Consider the following 18,199-nt stretch of genomic DNA (forward strand, 5'->3'; position numbering starts at 1 on the left):
ATGCGATGAAATTCAATAAAGATTAACTTAGCGTTTCTCCAATTTCTCACATGATACAGCAAATCTGAAATCATGTTTGTGTTCAGTTGAGGTTGCCTATCATAATCCCCAACTTTTCTTCAGCAAAGCAAGTCTTTGGAAAAACTGGTTGTGCAGCATAAACTTCATTGCTCTACAAGTGATGGGGGTAAAACGCACAAGTCTGCAAACACCGTGGTTGAAATAAAAACACAACTCAGCAGGACAAACTGTACTTTATATAGCAAAGATAAAGGATCATAACCAACATTTTGGGTTGAGCCCTTCATCAAGCCCAAAACATTAGTTATGTATCTTTATCTTTGTGGATATACACTGCCGAGTTCTTCCAGTGTTCTGTTTTTAAGTCACAATTGATCCCTTCTTCATGTACGTACTCACCATTCATTCTCATCACAGCAACGCTGGGTTGTACAAATACTTAATTACGATTTCAGATTTATTGTCAGAGTCCATACATGACATCACATACAACCCTGAAATTATTTTTCTGGTGGGCCAGGCAGAATTACCACTTATTGGGGAGAATAATTACGAGTAGTGTTTGCGAGCGGTTGCTGGTCAATAAAACTGTTCTTCTTCTTTGGCTTGGCTTCGTGGACGAAGATTTATGGAGGGGTAAATGTCCACATCAGCTGCAGGCTTGTTTGTGGTTGACAAGTCCGATGCGGGACAGGCAGACACAGTTGCAGGGGAAAATTTGTTGGTTGGGGTTGGGTTTTGTTTACATATGTAAACAACTGACTGTGCAAGACAGAGGAGAAAAACAACAAAGTGCACAAGTAAGAGTCCTTCAGTGAGTCCAAGATTGAGTTTATCGTCGAGGAGTCTGATGGTGGAGGGGGCAGCAGCTGTTCCTGAACCTGGTGGTGTGGGCTTTGTGGCACCGATACCTCTTTCCCCATGGTAGCAGCGAGAACAGAGTGCCTGCTGGGTGGTGTGGATCCTTGATGATTGCTGCTGCTCTCCGACGGCAGCTTTCCCTGTAGATGTTCTCGAGGGTGGGAAGGCGTTTGCCTGTAATGTCCTGGGCTGTGTCCACTACATTTAGCAGGGGTTCATGCTCAGGGGTATTGGTGTTCCCATACCAGACCATGATACAACTGGTCAGCAGACATTCCATCACACCTCTGTAGAAATTTGCCAGGGTTTCTAGTGTCATACCAAACCTCTGCAAACTCCTAAGGAAGTAGAGATGCTGAAGTGCTTTCTTCACGATGCCACAAGTGTGATGGGTCCAAGAAAGATCCTGCAGGATAGTGACTTGCTCACCTCCAATGATCACTGGATTGTGAACCTCTGGAGTCAACAATCGGCTCCTTGTTATTGGTGACATTGAGTGTGAGGTTGTTGTTTTCAATTTCCCTCCTGTATGCAGACTCGTCCCACTATCATGGTTCATCAGTGAATTTGTAGAGTGTTGTGTTGTACCGAGCTACACAGTGATAGGTATAGCGTAGAGCAGGGAGCTTAGAACACAACCCCGTGGAGCTGTCGTAATGATAATGAAAGAGCTTTTGCTGCCATCTATTTCAGGCAATCCAATTAACATCTACTGGTTCAGGGCCAAAGACAGAAATAGGCGGCAAGGTTAGCGCAATGCTATTACTGTGCCACTGACTCGAGTTCAAATCTACATCCTACCCGTGACCGCTTGGTTTTCCTCCCATGTTCCCAAGACGTATGGGGTTAGTAGGTTAATTGGTTACATGGGTGCATTTGGGCACCACTGGCCAGCAGGGCCTGTTACTGTGCTGGGTCTCTAGATAAAATAAAAGCAGGCAGAACTCTGCCAGTCAAACAGTATTTGTGCAAAGAGAAACCAATTAACATTTCAAGTCAGTGGTCCTTAGAATTAAGGAGGGTCAGCAAACTTAATCTGGTTTCTCTTTCTACAGATGCTGAACGATTAGCTGAGTGGCTCCAGCAGTTCTGTTTTTTTTGGTTTCAGATTGCAGCATTTACAGGTTGATTCATTTTCCATGACGAGTTACCGCCCTCGGGCAACTTCAGTTGCAACCAAGGTTAGACTCCAGCTGCAGTCTTGAGAGCAGGCCATTGCCAAATGGTGGGCTCTGCAAGGTGACTGGCCCTCAGCTAGTTGGGAAACAAGTCTGCTGACGCTGTGATTGTAGTTGAATACAATAATGCAGCGTCCTTTATGGCAGAGGTGCGTAACTGATGTTTGGGGGCTCGTGCCCCTTCATCAAGCTGCAAGTTCCTTTACTGCAACTCTGGTGCACAGAGTCAAATGCAATCTGCTGGAGGAGACCCAGACAGTCAAGCAGGCAGGTGGGAGTCAAAGAATGGACATTATTTTGAACCAAAACACTTCGACAGACCTTTGGATCCTTTGACTTCCCTCGAGAAAATTAGTGTTTGGCTTCAGATTCCAGTATCTGCAGTCTCCTGTGTGCATTGGCTGTTTCCCCTCCTCTTTCCCCCACCCCCCAACTATTTTGTCCAGTTTCCTCTGTTATTTAAGAAAGGACTGAGGGAACAGTGCCACACTTCATTTAAAACTGGCCTGCTTCATGTGGTGATCAAAGCCAGAGGCATGTTTTCAGAATTAAGGAAAAAGACATATCTTTACTCATTGGGGCGAATCTCCCCTGAGATCTTTGAAGGGTAAATTATTGATGACAGACCGAAGTTTGCTGGTGTTTGGGGCATGAAAGTTATCAGGAACGGGCAAAGTGGAGTGAGACCATTCAAACTGCAGTCTTCAGACGCTGAATGTTCGAATGAAAGATGTTCCAGGCCTAGCATCTTTGTGCATTCAAAATGTGTGACTTTGCTTTTATCCTTTATGCCTTGCAGACAGAAAAATACAGAATCAGGGTTACCTTCCCTTTTCAGCAAAAAAATGAACCTGTCTTATAAATGAAGTCCACATTCTGCATATAAATAGTGACAAAGTTGTAATTTTTTTTAAACTCCATTTGAGATGCATTCAAATCTTTTAATTTCTGTCAATTGACTTTGACAAGAGGCTCACCATTTAAAAACACTTTTTTCCTTTCAGTGCACTGCTTACTTTCTCTGCACTTCACTGAACTATCCAGGTCTGCGGCCTTCTTTTTTAGTTTAAGGCAGAGGTTTGCAACCTTTTCCACCTCCCACTTTGAGTAATCCCTAGGCCATTGGTGCTCTGTGATGAGTAAGGGATTGCTTAAGGTTGGAAGGGAAGGTTGAGAACCATTGCTCTCGTCCCAATTGCTATTGAAGAAAAATTGTCATTGGCCCATTTCCTTTGGAGTTAGGGAAGCGTGCACATAACGAGTCAATGAAACAGTGGTTTTCACACTTTTTCTTTCCACCCACACACCACCTTAATCAATACTTTACTAGTCACAGCACCAATAGCATAGAGATTATATAAAGTGGAAAGATAAAGGTTGAAAACCTCTGGTTTAAGGTATCTTGAGTAACATTGATTATTATTTATGATGTGCCAATGCCCAAAGCAGAGGTTTCAGGACAGACTATAACCCACCATGTAGCCAGTTAGATAAGGCAATTATATCCCCATCCTCAGATTTTGCTTCAAGGCCTCTCTACTTCCCCTTCAGTTCCACTGCTTTTAATCTATGTGGTCAACTTAATTTTAATGATCAAGTACATTATGCAATGCCTTCCACAGAAACAACTACCATCTTCCCATTTTTCAGTATGCATTTCATACGTTTACCAAATCCATTTATATAAAAAAAAAAAAGGCTCATTCTTCACTCTGCACTGGTTCATTTCACCTCTGTGATAGTTTGGAGATTGTACAACAAATAACAATGTTTTATTTCCTGTATTTAATATAAAAAAAAAATACAAAAGTGCTAGAGGAACTCAACACGTCTCGCAGCGACCAGAGGATATAAAGATGTATAACCAATGTTTTGGGCCTGAAAGGTTCCTGAATAAAGAGTCTGGGGGAAGAGGAGAATAAAGGGCAGGGGGATGAGCGCAGGCCAACAGGTGATAATAGGTCAGGAGAGGAAAGGTGAGAATTGATCGGCAGAGGGGTGGCTCCATGAATGCAGAGGTGAGAAAAGGAGACAGAGCGATAGGGAAGGAGATGTATGTAGAACAAAGATAGGAGAAGGGGAGAGACAGGGGTAGGTGGACTAATAAAAACCAGAGAAGTTGATGTTGATGCCATCTTTCAGGGTGCCCAGACAGATTATGAGGTGTTTTTCCAACTTGCGGGTGGTCTCAGTTTGGCAGCACATTAAGACCACAGTTGGACATGTCGGCTTGGGAATGGGGTGGGAAATTGAAATGGATGGGCACTGGGAGATCCCCACTATTGTGCGGTCAGAGCGAAGGTGCCAAATGAAGTGATCTCCGAGTCTGTGTCCAGTCTCTCTGTAGATGAGACCACAACAGGAGCACCGGATGCAAGAGATGACCCCTGCAGATTCACAAGTGAAATGTTGCTTCGCTTTGAAGGGCAGTTTGGGACCTTGAATGGTGGCTAGGGAGGAGGTGTTGGCACAAGTGTAGCACTTCCTGTGGTCAGGAGGGGTAGGTGGCGAGGGGGGAGTGGAAAAGGGAGTCATGCAGGAAGGGGTGCCTGTGGAAGGCAGATAAGGGAGGAGATGGGAAGTATCTGGTGGTGGAATTATGTCGTAGGTAACAGAAATAGTAAAGGATGATGTTGGACATGGAGGATATTGGGTGGTAGGTTTGTATAGATTGTCCGTAGAGAGTTTGCCTCCCAAGACGGAGATAGAGTAATTGAGAAAGAGGAAAGTGTTGCTTGAGATGGACCAAGTGAATTTGAGGTTGGGGTGGAAGTTAGTAGCAAAGTGAAGGAAGTTGATGAGCTCATCACGGGTACAAGGCAGTGCTAATGGAATCATCAGTGTAGTGGAGGAAGACTGAGGAGCCTTGTCAGTGTAGGCTTGTATCACGATTGCCCCATGTAGCCAACAGAAAGGCATACATTGCTGGAGCCCATATCCCTTTGACTTGGATGGTTTTTATTTTCTGGTTTTCTGCCTCCCCACTTTTCAGACATGACCTGAGCAGCCTCCAATTCTGAACCAGCATAGTGGAATAGTTTCTTGTAGCTCCGGAGAGCCAGGTTCAATCCTGATGCCAGGTGTTGTCCGTGTGGAGTTTATGTGACCGCAAGGGCTTCCCACAGTGTTCCAGTATTTTCTGACATCCCATTAAGGTACCAGTTGGTAGGCTCGTTGGCCAATGTAAATGGCCCCAACTCTAGTGACTGGTAGAATCTGGGGGCGGGAAGATGGGGAGAATAATTGTGAGTAGTGTATGTGAGTGGTTGCTGGTCTATAAAACTGTCACCAGGATACGTCAGTCTGTGTCCATGAAGGCTTGAAGGAATCAGCAACACAAGATCCGCTGGAGATGTTCACAGAACGCTCACGTATTATGGACTCACGATCACATGAATAAACTGCCCCACACCTTCCACTCAAGTTAAAGCATCTAATCATCATTTCCTAAAAGATCATTGATCAATCATCAGGGCACCACGACTAGTGCAGTAGGTAGCACAACGTTTCTACAAAGCCAGCAATGTAGGTTCAAATCTGCTGCTCTCTGTAAGGTGTTTGTACATCCTTGCATGGATTTCCTTCTGGTTCTCAGATTTCCTCGAAAGACGTACGGGATAGAAGATAATTGGTCATGTGGGTGTATTTGGATGGCACAGCATCAGGTGCCAGAAGGGTCTGTTATCGTCTACATTCAATTACATTAAAAAAAAATTCAGTATCCCCTCCTATAGGAGGCTATGTGGATCAACTTGAATCATTAAAGCCCGACCATTAATTGCAAATTCAGCACAGAGGTCTAACAGCTCTCAAGTCGTCCCATAGCGTCTGTGACAAAAGCAGTCTATTTGACTGGCACCTTGCCACCGTCTCCATTCACCCTTGGCTTACTCTGGGTGCAGTACACCCCACTTTGTAAATGCACTGAAACTCACCCAGGCTCCTCTGACACCGTTTCCAAATCCTGTGACATCTAACGTGGAAAAAGGTCCACAGATTCATTGAGCTTAACTCTCCTCTCCCCAAGTAGCATACACTCCCAACCTGTAAGTACCGTTATTGGGAATTCACCAAAGTCATTAGGTCCAAATACTTGATAAGGTATCTAACGGCACTGTGGGAACCTTTTCACCAGAAGACAGCAATGGTTCTGGAAGATGGTCAAAACCAACTTCTCAGGAGCAATAAAAGCAGACAATAAAATGATAACCATTAAAGCAAAGGCCACATCTCTTTGCATCAATAAAAAATCTATGTAACAGAAAAAATATAACTTACTTGTGGGTGTTTCCAATGCACTTTCCTCTTCTGTCGTTTCTGCCTCTTCTTCATCTTCCTCGTCCTCATCCTCTTCCACTTCATCGTCACCCTCGACCCATCTCCCTGGTATTAATCCTGCAGAGTTGTAGGAGTTGCACAGAGGCCCCACGATATGGGTGATGAACGACTCCTGAAGCTTCGCCAACTGAGGGGCTGAGCGGTCCATGAATGGACTGATGGGAAGTCCAAGACTTGACTCCTCGTCCCCCTGTACGTCAAAGTAAGAGCCGGTTAGGGCCACGAGGACATTCACATCTCAAGTTCTTCTCCCCCTCACCCTTCACCTGTCATCTTTCAACCAATTTCTGGATGTGCTTGGGCCATTCACCATCTACGGAATGCACGGTGGTGACACATTGATGTTTCATGCTTGTGCTTCCCTAACCTCTACAAGCCAAGCCATAGAAACTTCCTCACTCTGAGTCACCAACCATTCAGACTTAGATATACATCATCTTTGCATCGTGGCTGATTCACAGAATTCCCGACCTACGCCACTGTGGAGTTCTCTTCACAGCAATGTTCAAGAAGGTGGCTCGCCATTACCTTTCTTACGGGGGATTAGGGAGTGGAAAACATTGGATTGATGTTTTCTCTTGGATTCATTGCTTCGTATGGACGGCGCACTTGATGGCGCCTGTGTAACATGATCAAGCTACGGTCATGGCCTGCTCAGCTTTGAGGTTTGCAGGAGAATCGATCTGGGAAATAACAAACCTGTGGCTCCTGCTGGTAAACGTTTGTCAGAAATCTCAAAGCCCATGGTAAAAAGTTAATTCAGGAGAACAATTTCAGGCAGACCACCATCTTTGAGATCCTGGGCAAGCCACACCTTCAGTTCTCCTGGAGAACCCTGGGATTGCGTCCCTTCAATGTGAATGAGCTGGGAGATCTGGGAACACTCTGAGCCATATTAACTCATATTAGGGAATGGTGTGGACAGAAACATGCTTCTTTCTGGATTAAGGCTTAAAAGCATTATTCTACTTCAGAGACATAAAATGGCAGTGGACAACATAGCCTTTATGCCCACATACACCAGCTGTAATATTTTAGGCACGTTGCAAAAGGAACTCAACTCAGGTGAGATTATCAGAGGGTGAACAGACCAAACTCATTTAGCAAATTAAAATTTATGAATAGTATTCATCTGTGATACCCCAAATCTCTGCTAGACACTTCTATGAAAACATGCCAACAATATCGTAGAGACCTGGAGAGATACAGCATAGAAACAAATCTTCCTTCCCCTCCCATTTGCTTTAATCTCACACTAATCATATTTATTCTCCCATAGTCCCATCAGATCCTCCTCAGATTCTATCATTCACTTTCTCACTAGTAGCAATCTGGAATGGACAATAAACCCAAGCACACACGTGGTCACAGAGAGAATGTGTAGACTCCACACAGACGGCACCCAAGGTCAGGCCTGTGAGGCAGAAGCTCTACAGGCACTGAGGCGTGCCCAAGTGCCAGTCATTGAATTGCACATCCCTTCCTTCTCACTGGAGCTGAAACACGGTCGGCGTAGCAGTTAGCTCAACGCTGTTACAGCACCAGTAATTGGGACCGGGGTTCAAATCCAGCGCTGTTTGTACGTTCTCACCATGTCTGCCTTGGTTTTTTTCCTGGGGGCTCCGGTTTCCACCCACCATTCCAAATGTACCGGGGTGTTGGTTATTGGGCATAATCGGGAGGCACGGGCTCTTAGACCAAATGGCCTGTTACCGTGCAAATTTAAATAAAATTTAAATTAAAAAAAATAGTTAAAATGCAGATAACAGCAATTCATCAATTTACAGCACATTCACTAACCTGCTCATAAAACTCATTAACGATGCCTTCTGTCCACTTTAAATGAAGCTCCTTGCTCTTGGCTGGCCCATTAATGTCAGCGAGTTTAATACACATTTGACAAACCAGCAAGCGATCGTTTTCGTTGGCCCAGTCAATACCTGGCCCCACCTCTTCGTTCACCTGTGGCAACACGGAGAGTTCAACATGCAACAGGTTGTCTCAGCCTTAAAAAAGGTAGAATATCAGTTGCATAAAAAATATCGCCAACATAGTTCAGAACAGTTTCTCTTCAGTTAAAGACGATGAAAAAGGATTTGCAAAATGACCAATAAAGTAGCCTATACGACCAATCAGTGGATTTATATCTCCCTGAAGCCATGTTGTCACTCTGTGAAGCTTTGAAGGAAATACATATCAACTTGTATTCTGTAACATCAATACATTTTATATTGATACTGTACACTTACAATGCAATACAATTCACTTATTCAATGTATTAACACCAGATATAAATCATGTACTAAAACATGCAATGCATATTTTTTAAAAAAACCAACTGCTGGAGTAATTCAAACTCTTGAGTCTCCTGAATATACAGAACTGATGTCATGAATGTTGGACAGTGAGGAAGGTTTTCTTGGATTACAGAAGGATTTGGTTTGTTTGGAAGATGGCAGATGGAATTTAATGTAGACAAATGCGAGGTGGTGCATTTCGAAAAAAAAAAAATTACCAAAATCGGACACGTGCAATTAACGGGAGGGCATTGATGTTCACAGAGGGACCTGGGGGTTATGGTACCGAGTTCATTGAAGGTGGATTCCCATGTAGACAGGGTGGTTAAGAAGGCATATGGTATGCTGGCCTTCATAAATCATAGTATAGAGTATAGGAGCTGGGAAGTGATGCTGCGGCTGTTTAAGGCATTGGTGAGGCCAGTGTTCAATTCTAGTCTCCACATTATAGAAAGGATATAGATAAGATGGAGAGTGTGCAGAGAAGATTTGCAAGGATGTTGCCTGGCTTACAGCATCTTGATTACGGAGAAAGATTAAGGAGACTGAGATTTTACTCATTGGAATGTAGACGGCTGAGAGGGGATTTGATAGAGGCATTTAAAATTATGAAGCGAATAGATAGACTAGATGTAAATAGACTCTTTCCCCTGAGGGCAGGGGAGGTTGGAACAAGAGGGCATAAGTTAAGGGTTAGGGGGGCAAAACTTTAGGAAAAGTGTTAGAGGATGCTTTTTCACTCAGAGTGGTGGCTGAATGGAATGATCTTCCAAAAGAGAGAGTTGCGGCACGGTCCCTTCTCTCATTTAAGAGAAGGTTGGAGGGTTATGGGCGGAGAGCGGGAGGGGGGGAGCTAGTGGAGTTGTCCGAGGGAACCGGTGCGGACTCGAAGGGCCGACATGGCCTGTTTCCGAGCTGTAAACTGTTATATAATGTACATTCATACATATTACGCTATGCGTTAATGAGATAATTAATTAGTCATGATGGCTAAAGGGATGAAGGAAGATAGAGAGAAAGCAGGAATAGGGTGCTGATATTATGTGATCAGCCTTCGTTCAACTGAATCGTGGCGCAGGCGCCGAGGTCTGCAAATATTTTCACTGATTCAACGATATCAAGATCTTGCAGTGCTCATTAACTATGTGTGCTGAGCACTCGCGTTAATGGCAGTATTTGATTCTGTGCACTAACCACATGCACTGTGCAGGACGAGAATGGTCAGTCTCTTTTCACTTCAGTGTCACTGACATGGTAACAAACAGCAGTATGTTAATTGCTGCATAAGTAACCCGCATTAGGACATGATTTCATGAATGTGTTGTTCAGTGGAATTCTCCTAAATTATTTCCCACGTCCATAACTAAAATTATATCGTCGATCCCACCACATGAGCATGGAGGCTTCCTGTGAAAATGTTGCCCAATGAGATTCACTTGAGCCTTAATAATGAAATGACACAGACATAAACAATTGCCTGAATGAAAAGTTGGAGAGCTCAGCCTTTGAGTTAATAAACTGTTCCTTTTCTAATTTTAGCATGATTGCCTGCCAAGGTTTGCACAGTGGTGGTGAACGGAAGATATAGCAATAGGCAGCTTCAGTCAACTGTGTGTAAGATGTCAGCATCTAAAGGAAACAGAGATCTATTGCTGATGTTTCGGGCCTGAGCCCTTCTTCAAGGAAAAAAAAAATCAGTAAGGCAGAAGCAGGGTATAACAGAAAGTCTCAGAATTCAAACAATGGGGGAGGAATCCAGGACAACCAAAGGTGTTCATTGGATATGGCAAAGGGACCAGATAAGAACATCGTGTCTGTGCGAAAGGAGACGGGAAGAAGGGGGAGGGTTGAACGAAAGCCAGAGGTCGATATTAATGCCATCCAGTTAGAGGGTGCCCAGTCAGAAGATGAGGGGTTGTTCCTCCAATTTGAGTCTGGCAGTGCTTGAGACCATGGACTGCCATGTTGGCAAGGGAATGAGATGGAGAGTTGAACTAGGTGGCCACTGGGAGATCCATGCTATGGCGGCGGTCAGAGCGATCAACAAAGCGATCTTCCAGTCTGCCTCCAGCCTCTCCGATGTAGAGGAGATCACAGCGAGAGCACTGGATGCAGTAGATGACCCCTGCAGATTCACAAGGACTGTTTGGGAATGGCAGTCGGTTTGACTCAGTTCTTGTTAATCAAGAAGAGGGAACTCTGGCACACTTGGATCAACATAGTATTACAATGTTAAACTGGATGTGACAATCAGATATGTTAAAGTACAGCTGCTGCACAACCTTAAATAAGCATTGAAGTACGTAAACAGTCAATGGCAAACTATTGAGGAAGATCTTTTGACAATTAAGTTAGAATGGAAGGTGCGTCCTTTAAAGATAACCTTTTGGCTGTGTCAGCGCGTCCCCATTACAATTGTTGGCTAAAGAACTCCCTGTTTCACCCTGTAAAACATGTGCAAAGAAGAGACAAACCACCCATCTAAAGAGAGATCATTAAAATAAAAATAATAATTTCTCTTTAGATGTGCTGAAACTCCCAGCTCGACATCAGTGGCTCAAAAGAAACAAGTCGTCAAGGACAGGTCGTACTGAGATAACATACACTTTGAAAATGACTAAAGTCCTCATCCATGAAGGGTGGCGTTACAGGGTATGTATTAAGGCAAAATTATTCCAAATATTTGGGAAATATGAAGATATTAGAAAATATGTCTGCACAAAGATTGATTTGTTGGATGAAATAATGGAACAAAAACTTTCAGATCATTTAAGATGAAATTTGATGTTGCAAAATAGTATTTTATATTCTCCTTAAATGACTGCCTTCTTTTGGTGAACCTTTCTCTTCCCACTCACATTATCCCACTTTAAGTATTCCCTAGGCCATCTGTGCTCTGTGATTAGTAAGGGATTGTTTATGGTGATATGAGAATGGGAAGGGAAGGTTGAGAATCACTGCTCTGGACCCAATTGTTACTGAAATATTTTGCTTGAGAAAAATGGTCATTGGCCCATTTCCTTTGGAGTTCTGAAACCGTGCACATAAGGAGTCAATGAGGTACGATGAAAACAGTGGTTTTCAAACTTTTTCTTTCCACCTCCATACCACCCGAAGCAATCCCTTACTAATCACTGAGCAGCGAGGGCAGGGGGATTATTTAAAGTGGCCCGTGAGTGGAAAGAAAAGGGTTGAGAACCACTGGCAGTGACTTGTCCCCAGTACAATGCTGATCACTCTATCAGAAAATTGCAACTCGATTAATTCAGATGAAGCACGTTACCTTGGCATTGAATTCTGCAAGAAAATCGAAGTGTTTCTTAAGGTCTGTGGCCAATATGGCCTCAATGACAAGGAATCGGAATCTCTTGAATTCAACGTGATCCAAGTTGATCAGAAAGTTGTACTCCTGCTGAGACATGAACAGGTTCCACGCTGAGGCAGCGTGATGGTTCTCCAACACCGAGCGGTCATTGTAGAGAACTGCCTGCAATAAAGCACAACTGAATTCAGCTGTTGGGTTGGTCTGCATTTGCTGCCAGCGAATAGCCTCACATATGTTTAGCACTAATGGCCAAAGATTGAATTCTCCCTATGAGTTTCGGGAGGTGAAGTCACCCTGGAGGAAACGAACATCTCCTTAACGTGCGCATTGGAGAGAGCAGCTGGGTAACACATACCTGAGGTGCACTGGTCGCCACTAGAAAGGCATTGGTTCTTCCTGGGTGATCGTAATCATGCATAGCCGCAGCAACATAGAGGGCCATCAACTCCAAGGCAGGCACGTTGGCAATAACACAGCCATACCTGTCCTCCATCACACTGTATGTTTTTGATATGGCAAATCCCATGTGTCCATGAGTGATTCCACTGTCTGAATCTGTGCACATATTTGATAAATAATTTTACTCTCACAGTACAGAAAAGGTTTTACTGATTACCAAAATGTTCTGGAATCCCCTCCCTCAATCTCTCTCCCTTTTCCTTTACAACCTCTTTGGGCCAGTTTTATTTGGCTTGGGACCAAATTTCACCTGACTTGCACCTTGGGACGTTCTTAAAATGTTGAGTAACTAGGAAACCCAACTTGTTGTGTGCATTCCTCCTCCCGCTGCTCAAGTTAAACCCTTTTCTAATCCTGCAAAATAATTTATAAGCATTAAAAAGTCTGACTGTTAAGCCTGACTGTGCTAGTTTAGACAACATGATTAAAATTGATATTCATTAAAGCACAAGAAATGCACCATTAGGTCCTGGTTTACATGTTGTAGAAGGGATAAAAGAGCAAGGGTGTGGGTAGAGGAGGGTTTGAACTTCTTTCCACTTTCAGGAAAGTGCTTTCTTCCTCACTGTAGTAACATGCAGAACCCATAAAATAAAATTATAGAGGTTAGAACTCTAGCTGGGAGGACATCATCATAAAATGAGACACGGTTGGTGCAGTGGTTAGCACAACGCCTTTACAGCGCCAGCAATCTGGATCAGGGCTTGAATCCCATGCTGACTGTAAGGAGTTTGCACATTCTCCCCACATCTATGTGGGTATTCCCCGGGGGCTCCGATTTACTCCAACCGTTCAAAAAAAAATGTACCGGGGGTTGAGGGTTAACTGGACTGTACGGGCTTGTGAGCCAAAATGGCCTGTTACCATGTTGTATAACGACATTGTTTAATAAAAAATAATGCAGCAGAGGTAATTTAAAAAGCATCCTTTATCCTTTGTTCATTGTTTTGAATCAAAAGCCTGATCAGAAAGGCAGTTCCTTCCACTTAGATTTGGAAAATAAGGGCAAAACCAAAATTGAGCAAGCTAAATTTAGAAGCAAGAACAAGAGAATTAGAAATGATGGATCTTTGTTAAAAGGGGAACCAATTTTGGTTAAATTGTTTGTAAACCACTGTTTTAATCATACCTGATTGACTTGTTACGTGCACAGTTTTGTAACTCCAAAGGAAATAGGCCAATGGCAATTTTTCTCAAGCCAAATATTTCAGTAACAATTGGGTCTAGAGCAGTGATTCTCAACCTTCCCTTTCCACTCACACCCCACCTTAAGCAATCCCTTACTAATCACAGAGCACTGATGGCATAGGGAATACTTAAAGTGGGATGCTAGCGGAAAGAGAAAGGTTAAGAACCACTGGGTTAGACTGAAATTTCAAGGAGATGGATAACTTAAGTGTTCCTGTATCTTTCACGTGAACTAACCTGATGACAATTTCGACTTGAAGAGATTGGATAAACTTGAAACAAATTCTCAAGAAAATTGTACACTAAAAGTTATTAAAATATAATATTGATTAGGAATAAAAATAAATGTTCACATTTTGGTACAGTTGGTCACTGAATTTAAAAAAAAAAAAAAAAAAAATTGACTGGAGAATGGAAGATCCGATTTATCTTGTGGTCATAGTGAGATGGGAAAGAAGTTCTTCACAGGATGAGAACGGAGGGAAAATGATGAATTTGAAGAGGCCATCTTGCATGACATGATTGTCAGGATGGAAGATGTTCAAAGGCAAAGTATTTAGAGAAGAGACAAAGACAACTTCAACAGGGGTCAGAAAACAACACCATCATGGAGACAGAAAGGCAGCAATTGACCCTTCCCTGAACAAGGACTGGGCGAAGGAGCAAGTGGGAATATTGAGTTTGGAATGGTTCAGTCTCCCATAGTGTTATCATTGGTCATTAGAACAAGCGTGATTGAACATTTAATCCACATCATTTCTGACAGAACATCAGATAAGATACGAGGTCAGTGTTCGATTACTTTGCTTGCTTGCACAGAAAGAACGTGAAAACATTGGCAAACATTAATAAAGATCTTCTTGCAGCATCAAGTTATATTAGAAACCAATTTGATAAAAGAACAATTTGCTGTTCGGTGGTCCAAAGTGATTCGCAAACAAAGAAATAATTGGACAAAGTGCAGCCTGGTCAAGGGTAAGCAGATTCTAGGTGAGGCTATTAGCCTGGGCAAGGGTAAGCAGATTCTAGGTGAGGCTATTAGCCTGGGCAAGGGTAAGCAGATTCTAGGTGAGGCTATGAGCCTGGGCAAGGGTAAGCAGATTCTAGGTGAGGCTATGAGCCTGGGCAAGGGTAAGCAGATTCTAGGAGAGGCTATGAGCCTGGGCAAGGGTAAGCAGATTCTAGGTGAGGCTATGAGCCTGGGCAAGGGTAACCAGATTCTAGGTGAGGCTATGAGCCTGGGCAAGGGTAAGCAGATTCTAGGTGAGGCTATGAGCCTGGGCAAGGGTAAGCAGATTCTAGATGAGGCTATGAGCCTGGGCAAGGGTAAGCAGATTCTAGGTGAGGCTATGAGCCTGGGCAAGGGTAAGCAGATTCTAGGTGAGGCTATGAGCCTGGGCAGGGGTAAGCAGATTCGAGGTGAGGCTATTAGCCTGGGCAGGGGTAAGCAGATTCGAGGTGAGGCTATTAGCCTGGGCAGGGGTAAGCAGATTCGAGGTGAGGCATTAGCCTGGGCAGGGGTAAGCAGATTGTAGGTGAGGCATTAGCCTGGGCAGGGGTAAGCAGATTGTAGGTGAGGCATTAGCCTGGGCAGGGGTAAGCAGATTGTAGGTGAGGCTATTAGCCTGGGCAAGCGTAAGCAGATTGTAGGTGAGGCTATTAGCCTGGGCAAGCGTAAGCAGATTCTAGGTGAGGCTATTAGCCTGGGCAGGGGTAAGCAGATTCTAGGTGAGGCTATTAGCCTGGGCAGGGGTAAGCAGATTCTAGGTGAGGCTATGAGCCTGGGCTGGGGTAAGCAGATTCTAGGTGAGGCTATGAGCCTGGGCAGGGGTAAGCAGATTCTAGGTGAGGCTATGAGCCTGGGCAGGGGTAAGCAGATTCTAGGTGAGGCTATGAGCCTGGGCAAGGGTAAGCAGATTCTAGGTGAGGCTATGAGCCTGGGCAAGGGTAAGCAGATTCTAGGTGAGGCTATGAGCCTGGGCAAGGGTAAGCAGATTCTAGGTGAGGCTATGAGCCTGGGCAAGGGTAAGCAGATTCTAGGTGAGGCTATGAGCCAGGGTAAGCAGATTCTAGGTGAGGCTATGAGCCTGGGCAAGGGTAAGCAGATTCTAGGTGAGGCTATGAGCCTGGGCAAGGGTAAGCAGATTCTAGGTGAGGCTATTAGCCTGGGCAGGGGTAAGCAGATTGTAGGTGAGGCTATTAGCCTGGGCAAGCGTAAGCAGATTGTAGGTGAGGCTATTAGCCTGGGCAGGGGTAAGCAGATTGTAGGTGAGGCTATTAGCCTGGGCAGGGGTAAGCAGATTGTAGGTGAGGCTATTAGCCTGGGCAGGGGTAAGCAGATTCTAGGTGAGGCTATGAGCCTGGGCAAGGGTAAGCAGATTCTATCCCTGTAACAGCATGAAGGAAGCAGATGGTTTTTTATGACAGTCTGCGGATTAGCTGCATATTGCTTTGCAGATCCCACTCATGCTAGAGTTGGACTTGGTCAAGTGTCCGAATTTCAGTCCACTCTTCTTGGTTACATGCCCCAGTATTATGCTGGCACTAAATATTCCAGATTTAAAAGATTGCTGTGGTATTTTTCTACGCAAACTGAGGGGAGGCAGGACCCACCCTTAACCTCATTGAAGACAAAATCACCAATAAAGCAGCAGGCTCCCAGTTCCACACTGCAGCGTTAGTCTAGATATCCAAAGTATACATGGTGGGATTTGAATCCACGACAAGTTTGCAGCTGTTGATGGAGGGCAAAACCAGACCGTTGGCCAGGAGAAGAAATGTGACGACTGACTTTCTGACAGGACTTTTATCCAATGACCAACACTTGGAAGGAAGTGGTGGTGGAGGCAATGATTCTGAAATGACTAAATAATTGATTGGATGCTGCAACATGAAATCCAAATACCTTTTTGATTGATGAATCTCTGCAGTTGCATAAACCTTGTATTTGAAAGAAACCAGAGTAGAAACTATATCTGATTGAATGGAACGTGCAAGTAGCAAAGGAGAGCAAAAGAGAGTGTTTGGAAATTTATCGAACCCAGGCACAGGCTAACTTTGGGGACAGCTCTTGCTCGGGCCTCAAATGCAGTTGAAATTCATATTCCTTTTAATGAGGTCAAGTCTGAAGACCTAGTTCCAGATGGTCTTAGAGCCTTTTCAGGGTATCTCTGCAGAAGGAATGGCAGGGGGTGGTCTTCCAAATCTGAAGCCCATCTAAAATTTGAATGGTGGCAACTCAGTAAGAGTTTGATTGCTTGACCCTGACATGTGATTTGGATTAAAAAAATGATTCCTGGTGCTCAGAACCCCAGCCTTCAAGACAGTAAACAATGTGCAAAAATGATGAAATTTTTTTTTGCTTTCACTATTGAGATCAGTAAAAAGAGCAATTTTCAATTTCTATTGTTTGTAAAGGAAGTGCAATAAAACATCTTTTTAAAAATTAAATTTGTGCATTATTAGAAATAGTCTTTTACTTGCATTTTGGAGAAAACCTCAAGGTCTTGAAGGGTTGTGTCAAGTTATCACTGGACTGTTCCTACTTCAGTAGGAAGCTCAGGGAGAATTCTCTTAACTACAGCCACGTCATCAGCTGATCATTTACTCACGTTTTTCTCCAAGGGATCATTTTAAAAACATTTTATAAAATATTATAGTTTCACTGGCCTTGCTCTTTCATTAAACAAGCACTAATTAGATTGTAGCTATCCTGGAAGTTTCAATAATGGCACTTTAATTCAATGACGGGAAGTACTTCATTGAAACCTCATCTGTCTTATTTCACCTGTGCATTGACACATTTCAAAGAAAATCACAGACAAAATTAAACCCACTGCTTTGTTAAAAAGCTCCAAGCTTGCTTCTACATTGAAGTAAAATTTTCAGAAGGTCTCTAAGACTACTTATTCTCACATGATTTTATTGTCAGTGAATAGGAAACAACATTCATTTCTCCAAAGTTGTACCTGAATCGCTCATTGAGCCGTGATCACTGATTACAGCCTGTAGTCCTGGGACAGGCTGCGTGGTGAGATACCAGACTGCATGCATCACATCCGTGGCATGTACACGATTGTGATCTGTTGATTCAAGAAACAAGGAATATCGTTTTACAATTTTCTGCAATTACCAAATCTGCTGGAGAAACTTGGCACATCATGCAACAGGGACGTTTGGGTATATGAGCCTTGATATGAATCTGTCCCCTGCGCTAACAATGGTGGGCCATTTATACATACCCCATTATGATAATGATAGCAAGATCTGGGATCTGCTCTTCATTTAAAAAATGATTTCGTTGATAACACCTTTGCCTCTGTCAAGAGTGAGCCACAGTTATACAGGGCATTTCACATAACATATAGATATTTTACAAGAACAATGTCAGGAAAGCAGAGCCATACCTTTATAGCTGATGAAAAGCATTATGCAAAGGAATTTAATGATGATATAATAGGACACCACTAATGTATGGAAAGCGGTAAGTAGAAAAACCCTGGAATGGCCTTGTTAACTAAAGCATAGCTACT

At 43.6% G+C, this 18,199-nt stretch overlaps 1 protein-coding gene across 4 annotated transcripts in view; it reads right to left on the reverse strand.

The window, feature by feature from the left end:
- The window catches only part of pde3a (phosphodiesterase 3A, cGMP-inhibited), a 386,358-nt gene that overhangs the window by 6,195 nt on the left and 361,964 nt on the right, over positions 1-18,199 (reverse strand). For 3 of the 4 annotated variants that reach the window (XM_069909269.1, XM_069909268.1, XM_069909271.1), the window contains exons 11-15: positions 17,636-17,749; positions 12,376-12,575; positions 11,979-12,182; positions 8,199-8,360; positions 6,339-6,588 (exon numbers count right to left, since the gene is read on the reverse strand). In XM_069909269.1, the coding sequence (XP_069765370.1) occupies positions 6,339-6,588; positions 8,199-8,360; positions 11,979-12,182; positions 12,376-12,575; positions 17,636-17,749 (930 nt within the window). Of the gene's footprint in view, positions 1-5,161; positions 5,277-6,338; positions 6,589-8,198; positions 8,361-11,978; positions 12,183-12,375; positions 12,576-17,635; positions 17,750-18,199 lie in introns of those variants that run through there. The other variant, XM_069909270.1, reaches the window with a different exon arrangement.

The sequence above is a fragment of the Narcine bancroftii genome, chromosome 13 (assembly GCF_036971445.1).
Source record: "Narcine bancroftii isolate sNarBan1 chromosome 13, sNarBan1.hap1, whole genome shotgun sequence".
In the NCBI taxonomy this organism is placed as follows: domain Eukaryota; kingdom Metazoa; phylum Chordata; class Chondrichthyes; order Torpediniformes; family Narcinidae; genus Narcine; species Narcine bancroftii.